We start from the raw sequence: 16,470 nt of genomic DNA, 5'->3' as shown, positions 1-16,470 counted from the left end.
GTGGAGGTGTGGTAATGCAGATGTCTCTCTATGCCACACCCCCTACACCCCCCCCCCACACACACACAACAATTACACGTGCAAAAGGGCCTCCACCAGCATAGCCAAGTTAAGTCAGATTCATTTGTACAGCCCTAAATCAAAATTTAGACCCAGAAGACTGTACAATCAAAATTACATTCCGTACATTGTACATACAGAATGTATCAATGATTATATACAATTAATGAAGACGTTATAGTGAAATAATTGAAACTTAATGAGTATATAAGTAATAGGGAAACAGTGCATAGTGTGTATATATATATATATTTTTTTTTTTCTTTCTGAAACCGTCAGTGGTGTTGTGAGTGCTCAATTAATGAGGAGCGGAATATCAACACACACAATATACACGATATATATACACACACACACACACACACACACACACACACACACACACACACACACACACACACACACACCACCACAGTAAGCATGGTGAAGCATAGGTAGGTAAATAGCATAAGTTTTGTCCCTTTATACTCGGGGTACTGAAAAAACATAGTTTACAATCTAGTCACCTCGTACTGATCATGTTTTACAATGTTGACATAAAAAGAGTTTATTATGTTGGTGCACCTGTGTTGAGTGCTTATGTGAATCTGGCCTGTTGGCTATGTGAACGAGGTGGGGGTCTACTGGGTGGGTTTATGATGTTTGCTGTGTTTCTGTCTGTTGTGTCTCTATCTGCTATGTTTCCGTGCAGCGTGCACTGACTGTGGAAAATAATTTCCGCCATGGGGACAATGGGGTACCTATCAAACTATCGGTCTCATACACCCACCAGCTCCCTTCTCAAAGTACTCACCCCGCAGGCGACCATGTTCCCCAAGGTGTCACTAGACTTGAAATCAGTATAAGACCACTAAATCTTAAGAAAAGAAGTCATGCTGGGCAAACAGTAGTTGGCCACAAGAAGCTCCGGGGCTGAATGAACAGTAGTAGACCCTTGTGTTCACTGAGCCACTAAGCCTGTATGACACTCTAGCAGTGATTTGGAGTCTTCATCTTCTTTTCTATGGACATGTCTCAAGGATGAGGAAGCCATGCTAAAACAGGTCCCCTTTCACATGGAGAACAACACTTTCTCTTTGTTCTCAGAGGATAAGCAAATGCCAGGATTATCATCCCATCAGTGAAAACAATGTTTGCTGCATATGCCAAAGAGAAATGCAGAATGTCAGCATTCATTTTATCTGTAATTTAACACTTAATTGTGTTCTTTTTGTTCAACTTTATGCAGTCATTGTGAGGTATGTGTATGTTCAAATGAAATTATCCAGCATTAAACTGGTTATAAATCCAAATGAAAATGAAGCTAGTGATAAAGTGCATTCATGTACAAGATAGTATTTGTTTGAAATAAACCATCTAATGTCTAGCTAGGCGGTAATTACAGACACCATTCAATGTTGAGTTTAGTGAAAACAACCTGAGAAAGGATCCAAATCCATTTGTCTCATGTGAAGGAATGAAATTAAATATGATGGTCTCATCTGCTTCATGCTGATGGAAACAAATATTCCAGTCAAACATGTGCTCTTCATACACTCTTGAGTTACACAGATGAGCCAAAACATTAAAACCACCTGCCTAATATTGGGTAGGTCCCCCTCGTGCCACCAAAACAGCTCTGACCTGCTGAACCATGGACTCCACAAGACCTCTGAAAGTGTCCTCTGGTATCTGGCACCAAGATGTTAGTAGCAGATCCTTTAAGTCCTGCACATTGCAAGGTGGGGCATCCATGGATTGGACTTGTTTTTCCGGCACATCCCACAGATGCTCAGTCGGATTGAGGTCTGGGGAATTTGGAGGCCAAGGCAACACCTTGAACTCTTTGTCATGTTCCTCAAACCATTCCTGAACAATGTGTGCAGTTTGCCAGGGCACATTATCCTGCTTAAAGAGACCACTGCCATCAGCGAATCCCATTATCATGATGGGGTGTACCTGGTCTGCAACAATATTTAGGTAGGTGGTACATGTCAAAGTAACATCCACATCAATGCCAGGACTCAAGGTTTCCCGGCAGAACTTTGTCCAGAGCATCACACTGCCTCTGCTGGCTTGCCTGCTTCCCATAGTGTATCCTGGTGCCATCTCTTCCCCAGGTAAATGACTCACATCAGACCAGGCCACCTTCTTCCACTGCTCCATGGTCCAGTTCTGATGCTCACATGCCCATTGTAGGGGCTTTTGGCGGTGGACAGGGGTCATCATGGACACTCTGACCAGTCTGCAGCTACACAGCCCCAACGCAGCAAGCTGTGATGCACTGTGTTTTGACACCCGTCTATCATAGCTAGCATTAACTTTTTCAGCAATTTGAGTTACAGAAGCTCTTCTGTGGGATCGGACCAGACGGGCTAACCTTCGTCACTTCACCTGTCAGTGGTTTTAATATTTTGGCTAATCAGTGTATATACTGTTCACGGAAGGCAGGTAGGATTGGGATCCAAGAAAGTTCAGCAGATTTGAGTGTATTTCTTTTAAACAGCTTTTGAACCTTCCTTATGTAGTATGGGACGCCTCCTTTGTCCTCATTTTATCTGACTCTCACTGAGTCACATGCCTCTTCACCATTCTACTGTCAGAAGAGATGTTCTCTCTTTTGGCTTCTTTGACTTGAAATGTTTGAGAATAGTTTGAATGAGTGTGTGTGTGTGTGTGTGTGTGCATGCGCGCGCGCACACGCTTGTGTGTGTGTATGTGTGTGTACAGCAGAGCATTATCCTTCTCTGCTGGCAAGACAGTCACAATAGAGCTGACTAATGCAGAAATAGACTGCAGGCTAAGCTTCTATTCCATAAATGTAGCCAAAAGTGAAGGATGCATTCTGTGCCCCTCCTACAATATTCATGTCTACCTCTCACGCTAGTACTACTGAAGTGTGTCACCAACTAAACTACATACAAGCATGGACATGAACAATAAATTTGAAGACGGTTATGTGACACTTTGACTACACATGTCCGCTGATAAAAAAAGCTACTCAGTAAAAATGTTAATGGAGAAAAAGGAAAAGGGCTTTGGATATATATACATGGCTTACTGGTGACAGTTTACTTGTCTATACAGGTTAGACAAAAAGTAGAGGTTTGTGTCTGTGTGTGATTCTGTTGCATTGATAGCTGAAATGCTGTTTGACTCTGGTGCTAATGGCTTCTTCAGACAGGTGTCTTTGTTCTTGTGTGTGTGTGAGTGTGCGCGCGTGTGTGTGTTTGGGGGGGCTGCATTGGCTAGATGAGAGAGTTGTGCGAGAGAACTGGGGTAACAGGGACAAAATAAAGAGACAGAAAGAGAAAGCAAGTGAGAAGGGAGCGAGGAGAGAGACAGATCGTATCGTGGGATGAGTAAAAGGGCAGCATTTTGCCGTCTATAACCAAAACATCCAGCATAACCAACACTGATTCCTCAGAAGAAGCACTAGAAGCCTTTGAGATTTCAGTCAACAAACCATCATAGGCTAATACAGCAGGTTGCACTTGCCTCAAACTCCTTTCATGTCGTCTACTCCGTGCTTTGACTGTCGTGGGCCGCAGCATTTGCTGTGACACCTTCACAGTGGAACGAGCGGGTGCGTCGGTTTCTTCTACAAGGAGGAGACTTTGACGACCTGAGTGTAATATCTACCGTTAGCTTCTTTCACACAGCTACTGTCAAGCAGCACAAGCCATCATGGAGTCAGATGACAAATATCAGACTGGCTGCACTGTGGATGGATGAATGACCTGTGACATCATTTTAAGTAAAAATAAAAAACAAAACAAAACACATGATTGAGCTCTGTTTGCGGTCAGAACCTCCAATGCTGCGAGACTATCGATGGCTGGGAGAGGGGGCGGGGCTAGACATTAATTAATAGGGACCACTCTCAGTGAAAGCTCTCTCGTGACAACATATCCTGCAGTGCAGCCGAGGCCCCTCTCTTTGTTAGGGATGAGGCAGAGGAGGGGGGCAGAGAGGAGGGAGGGAGAGGAGGGGTGGTGGTTGGGGGGCCCCATCTGCCACTGAGCAAGCTGGGTCAAAGGCCTTTGTTGTTGAGAAGTGATGAGATAGATAGACGGTCGTCATCACTGTGGCGTAAGCTATGGACCAACCACTGGTTTAATCAAGTGAAAGTACCCAAACCAACCCACTTCATCCAGCTCACCCCCCCCACCCACCCCCCACCCCCACACACACACATTCAGATAGGCCTATAAGAGATTGTAAAAAAAACCCGCTTCATCCGTTACTCTAATTAACAGTATAGTTTGTGTAAACAAAATTACATCTCAGAACACATTTTATGGTGGGACAAGAGGAAAGCTAAAACCACCATGATTTGCCCAGTTTTGGTCAGGGAGAGTAAGTTAGGTCTCCCTTACCCAAGGCGTCAAATGCATTTTTTTAAAAAGCGGCATTCAACTAATTATAGGGCAAATTTGTAGTCAAGTATTAGTCGAATTTAGGTTTCAGAGTCCACAGTGACATCCTCTCATCTCCCGCTGTCGATGCTACCTGGATCCAGTCAAAACCCTGCGGTGTGCGCATGCGCCATCCTCGGAGCCGATGCGCGACAGGGTCGGTCAGCACTAAATGCTGTCCCATCAGTTTTCGGCCGACGGGCTGGACGCCACCCCTCGCTCCTCCACTGTGCAAACACGGGAGAAAAGAAGAAGACTCCGTCATGTTATCCAGACTGAAAAACACATTTTGAGCAGCGAACTGAGAAGGGGGTGAACGCGGAGAAGAGAGAGAACTGCTATAGAGAGGGACGGAGAGAGAGAGAGCGAGAGAGAGCGAGAGAGACGGACGAGCGTTTTCGCCGACCATCTGCGCCGAGAGAGACAGACGCCGTGGAGTAGCGGCTTCTTGGTCCTCAAACACGTCCTTTTTTCTTTTTTCATTTTCTTCTCCTTTAGCCTATCCACTCCCCGTGCTAGCCGTTGACAGTTCCGCGCTAATATGTCATCGGGCAAGGACAACAGCGGTCATTATGCCAACTATGTGGGACCGTATCGCTTGGAGAAGACGCTCGGCAAAGGACAGACAGGTTAGTCCTCTTCTGCCTCCCCCTAAACGCCGCGTTTCTGCCGGTGACTCCGGTGGACACCCGCTATTATCAGAGCCACTTTGGGTCGGTTTGCCGTGGACGTTTGGGGCCACGCTGCATATTGTTAATCCATTGATAGAAATTGCAAGCTAAGAAATGTGTGTGGGTGCAGAGAATTCAGATGACGCCACTTCGCATGCATGGAATGGGGTTTCATGAAATCATGCTTTGATGATGATGATGATGATGATGATGGTAGTGTGCCTTTAATCCTTGTTGTCAGGCAGAGGTCGACGGAAATGGGTCCACAATGTTGTGTGTTGTGTTTTCCCTTACGTTGTCGCGGTTCATAATTATGTTATATTTATGGTATCTATCACATGGGCCCGCTCTGCTTTGAGGGATCTCTGCAAAACTAGGCAGGGCAGGCGATGATGCTGCACTACAAGCATTCGTCTAGTTTTTTTGGGGGGTTGTTCGGCTCCAGCAGTGACAGCACCAAATTTATCGCCTCTGATAAGTCATTGCATCTGCAGCAGCCACACGACCACGACTTATTTCATCATATTTGCTCCGTTGGTGCAGTGTACCGAAATCTTTTATACCCTCCCTTGGACGGGTAAGGTGGGTATGGTCATACAGCGCGCTAGTATTGCCAGTTCTAGAGGCTAGTCACACCCGACCAAATTAGCAAGTGGGAGTTAAATTGTAAAATCCTCTGCTGCGAAGGCTATTTTCATGTTGATAAAGCGTGCATCAATTTCATCATATTAATAAAACACACTTTTGTTATTTAGCTGATGCATGTAGACCGACATCAATGCACGTTATACCGACACATACAGGTGCACCCACCCACCCACACACCCACACACACACACACACACACACACACACACACACACACACAAGTACATTCTTGTACTTCTGTCCTTGTGAGGATCCCTCATTGACTACATCTATTCCCTAACCCTTTACCCTAACCCTAACCCTTGCCTAACTTTAACCTAATTCTAATTCTAATTCTAATGTTAACCCTAAAACCCAAGTCCTAAACCTAAAATAGACCCTTAAAGAAGTGAGGACTGGCCAAAATGTCCTCACCTTGCAAAAATTTCCTCACTCAAATTGGTCTTCACAAAGGTAGAAGTACAAGTACACACACACACACACACACACACACACACACACACATTGTCATACATTGGGGAAAACAAACATTTGATAATTCCATTTCCACAGAACCACCATACCCACTGCTGCATATTAGCGTTGCCATACTGAGAAGGTCTTCATACCTGCAACTGACAGCACAACCAACAACCTCAGTCCCTTCCCACCCATCTCCTCGCCTGACTCTGACTGTTGACCACAGCAAGCCACCATCCATCCTACCACCATCACTCAATCCCCTTCCCTGTATCGCTGAAGGCTGTAGTGTTCAGCTACCTCTGGCTGGCTGGATGGCTCGCTGTCTTAGTGCTGGACATGTGCACATTGCTTGTGTCATCTGTTCTCTGTGCTGCCCTCAGGGTTGCAGCGTCCACTCTGACTTCACATCCAGAAACGAGTCTAAAGTGGAACTGAGCTGCAAGTATTAATGCTAGTGTACTCTCACCCACTCACGTTCTTTACTCCTTTTCTCTCACTCTCTCACTTTTCCCAGCTTGTTCTCTCACTTTTGTCTCATCTCTATTTCTGTCACGCTTCCTGTCCCTATCGTTCTTCTTATCACTCTCTCTCACCCTCTGCTTGGATGTGTGTGCATGTGTGTGTGTGTGTGTGCGTGCCGACTGATGTGCAACCTTTAGGAGGAATGAAGTGGCTTGTTGACGGCTGGTTATTATGAATAGAAGGCTTCAGTGCTGTGCTGGCAGAGAGGGAAGCCCGTATGTCATTAGCCTCCTCCACAGGCGCATTTGTATATGTGTGTGTGTGGTTGCACAAATGTGTGTGTGACTGCATGTGTGTGTTTATGTGTATCTGTTTTTTTTATGAGTGCATGTGAAGAAATGTAGACTGCTCTAGGGGTAACCTTCTAGAGGAAGTTGACTGGTTCCATAGCTAATATTTGGTAGGAAATATTATGTAAATTTGTAATTTCTGCCCAAGAGCTGAGCTCTATTCTACAACATGAATAACCAAAAATCAAAATAGAGATGACAAGAAAATTCAAACAGAAGGGTGGAAGATGCCCTGCACATTTGCCAGCATCTACTTTCAAATGCCCTCAGTGGTTCTGAGTTTGTTGCGATCACTGCATGATTTGCTGATGACTGCGAGTGCCAGTCAAGTCTTTGGGGGCCCTCAAGTAACAAAAAAAAAACAAAACACTCAGCCGGCCCAGCCACTGCGTTTTATTAAGTGCTGAAATCTGTCAGTGGGTATTTTCTTTATTTCAATCAGCACCATTCAGCAACACCTACTGATATTTACTAGACATGTTAGACTATACCTCAGGAAATTACATGTAGAACTTTTCACACTTGCTAAAGGTTTGGTAGCAGAGACTCAAAGCAAAACTGAGCACATTTCTTGTGTCAAAAAAAAAACAACCCTAAGGCAAATGGCTGTTTTTTGCACCAGGATGCTGTTCCTAAAAATAATAATCAAACAAAATCTTCCCACAACATTCCCACTGACATGTTTTCAGTGGGAAGGTTGAAGTTGAGTGGTGAGAGGTGTCTGGCTGTGCTGACTTGGGACAATTAGTGTGTTTTCATGTGTTTGTGTGTGGTGGGTGGGGGGTGAAGTCTCCTTTTTACCCAGTTCTCCCAGGCTCCACTCAGTGCTCATTTGCTAAGTGTTGGCCAATAGTGGGGACAGTTGTCATGGTTTCATCTCTCATCTCAGTTGACAATGGCCGTTCTCTTCCTTCTCGGAGATCACAGTAAGACTGCAGCCACCAATCTTCACACATCCCGCTCTCCTCTTTCGCTGCTCTCTACTTGTCATTCTTTCAATCTCTGTTCTTGCTGCAGTTTTCCCCTGCTAACAACTTTTTTTTGTTTTGTTTTTGGACCGTGCTCTCTGGCTGATGGGGTTGTTATATCCTCAGTGCTTGGTTGCTGACGAGGTGGCTAGTGCTCTAACCATCCATGTGAATGACATCATCCCCTGATTTGTCCATATCCTGTAATGACAGATTGTGTGTGTGTGTGTGTGTGTGTGTGTGTGTGTGTGTGTGTGTGTGTGTGTGTGTGTGTGTGTGTGTGTGTGTGTGTGTGTGTATATATGCATAATGTGTGCGTCCCTGCAGTGTTATAATGAGAGTGTCATGTTATTGACGTGAAACATCTTAAAGACCGTGGTCCCTAGGCCCCCATAGAGGAGGGTTGTGGCATGGGTAGCGGAGGGAAGCCAATAGGGGTGGGGGTGGGGTGGGGGGGGGTAGCATCCCAGATGGTTGCCTTTAGGTGGTTGAAATACAGCTTTGTTATCAGCAGGTTGCAGGTGGTAGTGATCCTGCTCTGCCTGTGTGGCTGTTTGTGTGCATACGTTTATGTATAGCATGCAATGTGCTGATGTGTTTTATGCGTATCTGTGTATGTTTGGCGTTGCCCCTGGTGTGTCCCTGCTGTGCATGGTTAGTCTGTTTTTGGGCGGGGTGTCACTCTGAGGCTGTCGTTACAAAAAACAAAAAATAAAACCACTTTAAAGAAACTTATACATCTCCTTTTTCTTTTTCTGAGTGTCTTTCTACCTTGCCCAGCAAAGTTTTCTCTCAAGCATGTTCAGAAAACGGAGCAGATATGATCAGTACACTGGCAAGCGTTGGAAAATATTACCGTGTTATAAAACACACCAATATGGCCCTATTGCGAGGGGTTCTCAGTAGGAGGAGCCTAATAAAATTATGGGTAGCCTGGTTTCTCTCTCTCTATCCCCCCCCCCTCTCTCTTTCTGTCTCTCTCTCTTTTGCTCTCTCATGCAATTTCCCATACGTTATATTTCTTTTGCCCACTCTTTCACTCTTTCTGTGCTCCTCAGCTGAGGGGTTGGTTTCTATGGTAACCAGAGGTATGCTGTCTTCTGTGGCTGGTTGAAGGTATGCACGTTCTGGATCTCTCTGGCCCCTCTACTCAGCCTGGGGGCTTTGCCTGAGCTATTAAACACAGAGAAACTACCTCCAATCACTCTTCAGGTCTCTCTCTCTCTCTCTCTCTCTCTCTCTCTCTCTCTCTCTCTCTCTCTCTCTCTCTCTCTCTCTCTCTCTCTCTCTCTCTCTCTCTCTCTCTCTCTCTCTCTCTCTCTCTCTCTCTCGCTCTCTCTCTCGCTCGCTTTCTTCAGACATTGCTGCTTTACTCATTTAGTCTGTCTTTCTGTCTTTCCGTCTGTCATTCTGTCTTCATTCTGTCTGTCTGATATTCTGCCGTTTTGTGCATCCGTCTGTCCTGTTTGTCTGAATCCCTGTTGCCTGAATGAGTCATTGTTGGGCGGCAGAATGATTTCATCTTCTTATTGCAGCTAATGCCATGCTGTCTGCAAGATTATCGGCCGCTCCTCCTTGCAGGACACGTTCGGTATTATAACTTTGACCCCTCCCCCATTGTCAACTTCATGTAAATGGAATCTTTGGCATTTAATATGAAAGAGAGATGAAAAGAGTGGCAGGGAAGTCACAAATCGGTTTTGAGAGACAACTGTAAGGTCTTATTCTTTTAATGAGGGAGAATGAGAGAGAAAGAGAAATAAAGTAAGAGACCAAGTCATTGAGGAAGACAATGAGAGAGAAAATTAGTTAGGAAGAGAGAGTGAGAAGTATTAAAAACAGAAAGTTACGCAGAAGAGGAAATAGTGTGAGTGACACAAACACACACACACACACACACACACACACACACACACACACACACACACACACACACACACACACACACACACAGAAATAAAGAGGAGTCTTGGTCAGACAACTCAACTCAGCTCGGTAGCCTTGTCTGCCAGTTAGCCGTTAATGCCAGCGGCTGTGGAAGAAGTCATGTAGTCATATGTTATTCATGTTCAACTGTGGGAGAACAAGAGCTACGAGTGGCTTCTAAATTGATCAAATTCAGTGACGCTGTCCTGGCAATTTCAATAGTTGCACCATTAAGGGCAGTGTCCTCATCCAGGGCCCATTTTGGTGAGGCGGCTCACAAGGCATGTGTATCTTTGCCTACGTTCCCATGCATTTTGTGGGTTCATTAATGGTGAAGGTAATCAGGATGAAAGTCAGCTCTAATAGATGTTGCTCTTGGAAGTGCTAAATGAATTGACGATGCAAGAAAAGAAAGGAGAAAAAAACCATTTTTCAGATCAGATAAAAAAATCTTTGATATCGTGGGAACGGAGAGAACAAAGACTATTAATCATGTCGACAGCTCAATGCAGAGATGAAGTTAGTGTGATTCAATTAACTAGTGCTTGCTTATCTCACACGCGCTGTCTCGCGCTCTCTCGCTCTCACTTTCTAACTCCGATCACCACATATACACCCTTGCATGCAGTCCTAGTTCATTCCTGCCTCGCCTTGAGCTTGCAGACAACTAGTCTCCTGTTGGTTAGGATTGCCTGTGGCTGTCATTCATTAACAAGTCCCGGTGCAAGCTAGCCTGGTGCCACTGAAATATTCAGATAGCTGAACTAAGGTGGACTGAGCATGTCTGTGTACATGTGTGTGTACATGTGTGTGTGTGTGTTCGGGGGAGTCCCCTGACTCTGTGAGCGGTTGTGGGGAGTTTTTGTTTATATTCTGATAACTGACACAAATGAACATTTTAGTGACCAATAGAACTGAGCACAGCAACACTCACCAGCTACAACTTGTTTTCTCAAGCCTGTCTAAAGATGCCTGAAAGAGCCCTAGAAAGGCTGACCAGTCATCAGTAAGCGGAGAGTGTTAGCAGAGCCTTCCCTGAAGACACGAGGAGGGTTATGTGTTTGATCCCTGAGAGCTGGGTCATCCATGTCGATGCTGAGAAACCAACCATTCCCTTTCTCAGTGCAACACCTGTTTCATCTCTACACAGATGTTGCAGGCAGTCCTCCTCCATGTGTGTCTCTTAACCCAGACTGGTAGATAAAGGAATGATTTTTTTGTAGTCTGTGGAGCCCCCCCAAACTCCCGGCTTCATTACCTCTGCCTAATTCACACACTCATGTCCTAAATTCATCTCTCATCGGTTATATTGTGTTAGTTATGTTTATTATGTGGTCAGGAGAGTGCTTTAATCAACTCCAGTAGGGTACATGCACACACTTTTAATTTTTGTGGGAGTGGTGATGCCATTTGCCTTGTTGGAGATGTATAGCACATACTGTGTTATATGCACATTTATGTGGAGGGGGTTGGGAGGGCTCATATGCACTGTTGGAGGACTCATGCTCAGCTAGCCTCCATAGTTGTATTGAGCACACAGCACGCAGTGTAATGTTGATGCCCTCTCTATGGATCAGTTGGAGGGAAATGTGGCTTTTAAAACCCTGCAGGCAGCAGCAGTACTACTCGGCTCTATCACTTGCAGTCATCAGCACTAATCATCCTGATTGCAACACCTTGAGATGGTGATACCGACGAATTCATCCTGCAATCTGGTGGCAGTGTTGTCATACAGATGTTGCCATTGTCCAAGTTCTACTTTTTATGCTACTACATTGCTGCTCAACCCATGTTTTCATCCCAGAGAATAATTGTTTGAAAAATAATGTTTTGCTGTAAGGAATAGTACACAAACTATTGGGTTGATTTTTAAAACTTTTTTTTTTTTTACTGCTCTACAAGCTTCAAGATGGTATTGGCTACAGTAAGAATGCAGTATATTTGGGAGGTCAGACTTAAAGGCTAATTCCGGTATTTTTAAACCTGGGCTCTATTTTCCCATCATTTGGGGTCTGATAGGGACAACAACTTCTGGAATTGATATTTATTTATTGGAATTGGTGTTTATTTATCTATTTTTTTAATCTTTTTAGTATTGAGCGAGAATGCTTCAGCCGACAGCCATGAAATGGGCTGCAGTGTAATCCTTGGGGGTAATTGTGCCGTCAAAATATGTCCGCTAAAAGTGCTTGTTTTTGCCACTGAGAGGCTTAGATTGTTATAAGTGTCTGACAACATTATGGAAAGGATCCGTACAGAGATAGACCTTTTTCTTTATGTTTCACTTCTTCCTGTCCCTGTTGTAAAACCCCTTTTACTGTTGCTACTATTTGCACGCAGGAGCATGGTTTCAGATGTTTACAAAAAGAAGTCAAACAGATCTTATCAGAGCTGGTAATTCATTTGAGATAGCATAGCCTGAGACATAGAAGAACTGCTAGTAATAATTATTTCTGAAGTCATGGCTGAATGTTTAGCTTATTTCAACAATGCGGCTGCGGCATTGGAATGCGATGGCCATCCGTATTTATTTGAGCCAGAGTATACGGATGAAGAGATTTTAGAAATTGAAGCAGGGGTGAGGAGAGAGAGAGAGAGGGGCAACAGGTAGAGGAGGATGAACCAACTTCTTAGGCTGGTAGTAGTCATCAAATGAAACAGGTGATTGGTCACCAGTTTCATATGCGATGGGCAATTATCAGTTTCATATGCATATGCATGCATATCCATGCATATGCATTCATATGCTGGTTTCATAAACCGATCTTCATCATTACACATCAGGATGTGATCCCAGAAAGTTGAGTGAGTTCATCTGGACACAAAGTGGGAGAAAGCTTTTATCACTCATCTAAGTGACTTTGTCAGTCTCAGCTGACTGCAGGCTATCGCCATCTTTTTAAACAGCAAAGTTGCATAAAGACCACAAAGTTATTTGATGTGGGATGAAACCTTTCTCCTAAGATTGGTGGTCACCGATCACATATGAAGCTGGTGACCAAATACTGGTTTCAGTCGATGACTACTACTAGCCAAAGAAGCTGGTTCACCCTCCTCTGCCTGTTGCCCCCCCCCCTCCTCTTCCTGTCTTCAATTTCTAGGAGCTCTTCATCCATATACTCTGGCTCAAATAAATACGGGCAGCCATCAGATTCAAATGCCTCATCCACATTGTCAAAATCAGCTAAATATTCAGCCATGACTTCAGAAATAAATTATTGCGCAGTTCCTCTATGTGTCAGGATATGCTACCCCAAATAAATGGTCGACTCTGATAAGATTCGGCATGACTTCTTCATTTGTAAATATCTGAAACCATGCTCCGGTGCGCAAATAGTAGCAACAGTAAAAGGGATTTTACAACAGAGACCGGAAGAAGTGAAATGTAAAGAAAAAGATTTATCTCTGTACGGATCCTTTCCATAATGTTGTCAGACATTTATAATAACAATCTGAACATGTGAGTAGCAAAAACAAGCACATTTAGTGCATGTACTTTGATAGACGCAATTACCCCCAAAGATTACATTGCAGCCCGTTTCATGGTTCCCGGCTGAAGCTTTCTCGCTCAATGCTGAACCAATTCCAAAAATGTTTGTCCCTATTAGTCATTTAGACCCCAAATGATGGGAAAATAGGGCCCAAGTTTACAAAAAACCAGAATTATCTTTTAATAAAACAGCTAACACTGGGGTATTCAAAATACCTTTAAAGCTGCTACGAGAAGGTCTTTAATTATTATTTATCAGTCTCACTTTAATTTTAATGCCTCTGTATGACAACATCAAATGAGACTGTCATCGATAATATCAGATATTACTATATAATATTTCCAAATTGTTCCAAATGATTATCTCTAGGTCAGGTTCCCTGCGAAAAATGCCAAAACAATTTATAGCACATAGACAGGATATATAGCCATAATTGGAGATAATTTACTTCATAGCTGTATGTTATATCTTGCAATTTGTTTTCCAAAAACACCACTCACTCACTCTTTCGCTCACTTTGCTCACTCACTCTACTCTTCTCTTCGAAACAAATACACAAGCTACCAGAAGGTGAATCCAGATCTTTATGGCCAATAAAGTTGCTCTTCTGCAAAATGCTACCGCTTTTGTCCACAGGATCGTGCAAAGTTGACAAAAATCCAAAAGTTCTCATAGCAGCGTAAAAGTCCATTGTGTACTGGAAGAAGCAACCACCATCCACCTTCTCCTGGCTGTGTTGGCTCTGTTGACCTCGATTTATGCTGCTAGTATGCACAAAGAAGTCAAGTCACTGTGATTGAGGTCAGGTGAGGCTATCTAACACTTGCCAATTGTGACTGCTGGTTTGCTGGTCCATTGCTTATCTACCATCTCCACTCCAATTGTATCCCTTTCCTGTTAGGTCTGATAGCCAAGCTAGCCAGGCTTGCCTGCCCAATTCATATGCAGCCATATTCAACAGGGACCAATTTAATGCCTCAATCAATAGCCGGTAATCAAACGCGAATGGGTTATGGCTCCAGATAAGCCCCTTATGGTCCTGCAGGCCTCCTCCTGCAGCCAAAAACTTAATGAAATTGAGCACAAATCCCTCTTTTCCCTCTCCCTCTCTTACTCTCGCCTTCTCCTTGCTCCCTCGCTCTGTATCTCCCTCTCTCTCTTACTCTCTAACTCTCTTTCATCCCATTCCAAAAGCAATCTGGACTTTTCCCCTGAGTCAGCACTTATGCCGGCCAGGAGTGAAGCAGGGGAAATTACCATTTGAAGAGCTTCTTTACCTCCCTCGCTCTGATCCGGCCTTCTGCCCACGCCAAACCCTGACTTCATTTCTTACTTGCTCGGACTATTTACTATCTCGTTTGCGATAGCTAAATAAGCTCCCCACTTTCTAAAATCCTGCCTACTGTAGTGTATAGTAGGATGGCTTTAGTCCCAAAGTTAAAAAATGATTTCATCTTGGTACTTAAAAGACCAGAGGTCAGAAGGACAAAGAAGCTTGTCCTGCTTTTTACACAAAGTATTACCAAGATGTGAGCATTTGCTAATTAGCATTGTCATTTAAGCTGGAAGCTTATTTGTAAGCTGATTTGTGATTATTTGACATTATTGCTATTTTAAATAATTATATTGTGGTATTCCCAGAGAGGTGAATCAGTTCATCTGGACACAATGTTTATTGAGAGAAACATTTTGTGAAACGTTTCTTACCTGAATTATTGAGCATGCGTAAAGATACATTGTGTTATTGTTTTGTTGTATGGTTTGTTTGTTTTGAGTTGTAGAGTCTGGTGTGGAGGATTTATATCCTCTACCAGAAAATTTTCAATAAAATAAATTTACCAGGCTGAGGCATGTGACAATCCAGCACAGATTCCAGTTTGAGCTCTTAAGTGTCTTTTTGCTCCAACAGGGCCTCTTTCGCACAATCAGCGCGTTGGGCGACACAGATGGCTTTGGCTCTGGTAGGACCCCTGCCTGACGCGGAATAGGCGTCCTCCCAGATGGCCTGTCAGCAGCAGCAGCATGTGTGGATGAGCTGCGTGGCCCGCAGCCCCTGGCCCCAGCACAAACATCCAATCATGTGGCATAATCAAATTAAGGGGCGGGGGGACGTGGTGTAAGAAACAGCCATTATACTCACTTTACTGGTAATGCTGGCAGATACTTTGACTCCCAGGCAGAGATTTCTGTGTGTGTGTGGGTGTGGGTGTGTGTGTGTGTGTGCATGTTGATGCTGAGGGGATCACAAATGGTAGGATATGTCCTCATAATGGAACTGGCCCAAGGGCACACATGGAAGGTGGGTAATGCATTACACATTCCTTTGGTTTTGTACGTAGACACACACACACACACACACACACACACACACACACACACACACACACACACACACACACACACACACACACTATAATCCCATTCACTGCTGTGGGGTTTGTGTCCTGTGTCGCAGTGTTTCTAGGGAGGGCTGTACCTCTGTAACCTGCAGTGTGCCACGGTGAGTGGAGGCAGCAGGCTGCAGTGTTGCTGCATTACAGCAGAGAGTAGATGCAGCCTTTCTGTGGTGACACACACACACACACACACACACACACACACACACACACACACACACACACACCTAAACAGTGCTCCAGTTGGGCCATTTGGAATCTGTTTTCCACACTGGAGGCAGTGGGACTTTCTGAAATTTACTGTTAAGCTTTAGTTACCACACAGTGTGTGTGTGTGTGTGTGTGTGTGTGTGTGTGTGTGTGTGTGTGTGTGTGTGTGTGTGTGTGTGTGTGTGTGTGTGTGTGTGTGCAGGGTGACAAAAGAAAACCATGAATGTTTGACCTAGGGCTGGGCGATATGGACAAAATCAAATATCACAATATTTTTGGACCAAACACCTTGATATCAATATTGTGACGATATCGTGTGGATGACTTGGTGCTTTCACAAAACATTTACACAATCAGATTTTTGATAATGCCTATATAATAATTAAGTGGATAAAGGCAAATAATAGAACAGCTAGAACAGTCTGGTAA

At 44.2% G+C, this 16,470-nt stretch overlaps 1 protein-coding gene across 1 annotated transcript in view; it reads left to right on the top strand.

The window, feature by feature from the left end:
* Positions 1 to 4,998: 4,998 nt before the first annotated feature.
* Positions 4,999 to 16,470, top strand: part of LOC130111358 (serine/threonine-protein kinase BRSK2-like) — a 144,658-nt gene continuing 133,186 nt past the window's right edge. The window contains exon 1 of the mRNA XM_056278523.1: positions 4,999 to 5,086. Coding sequence (XP_056134498.1) covers positions 4,999 to 5,086 — 88 coding nt within the window. The remainder of the gene's footprint in view (positions 5,087 to 16,470) is intronic.

This window comes from Lampris incognitus, chromosome 4 (genome assembly GCF_029633865.1).
Source record: "Lampris incognitus isolate fLamInc1 chromosome 4, fLamInc1.hap2, whole genome shotgun sequence".
In the NCBI taxonomy this organism is placed as follows: Eukaryota; Metazoa; Chordata; class Actinopteri; order Lampriformes; family Lampridae; genus Lampris; species Lampris incognitus.
This window is presented reverse-complemented; position numbering and strand designations above follow the sequence as displayed.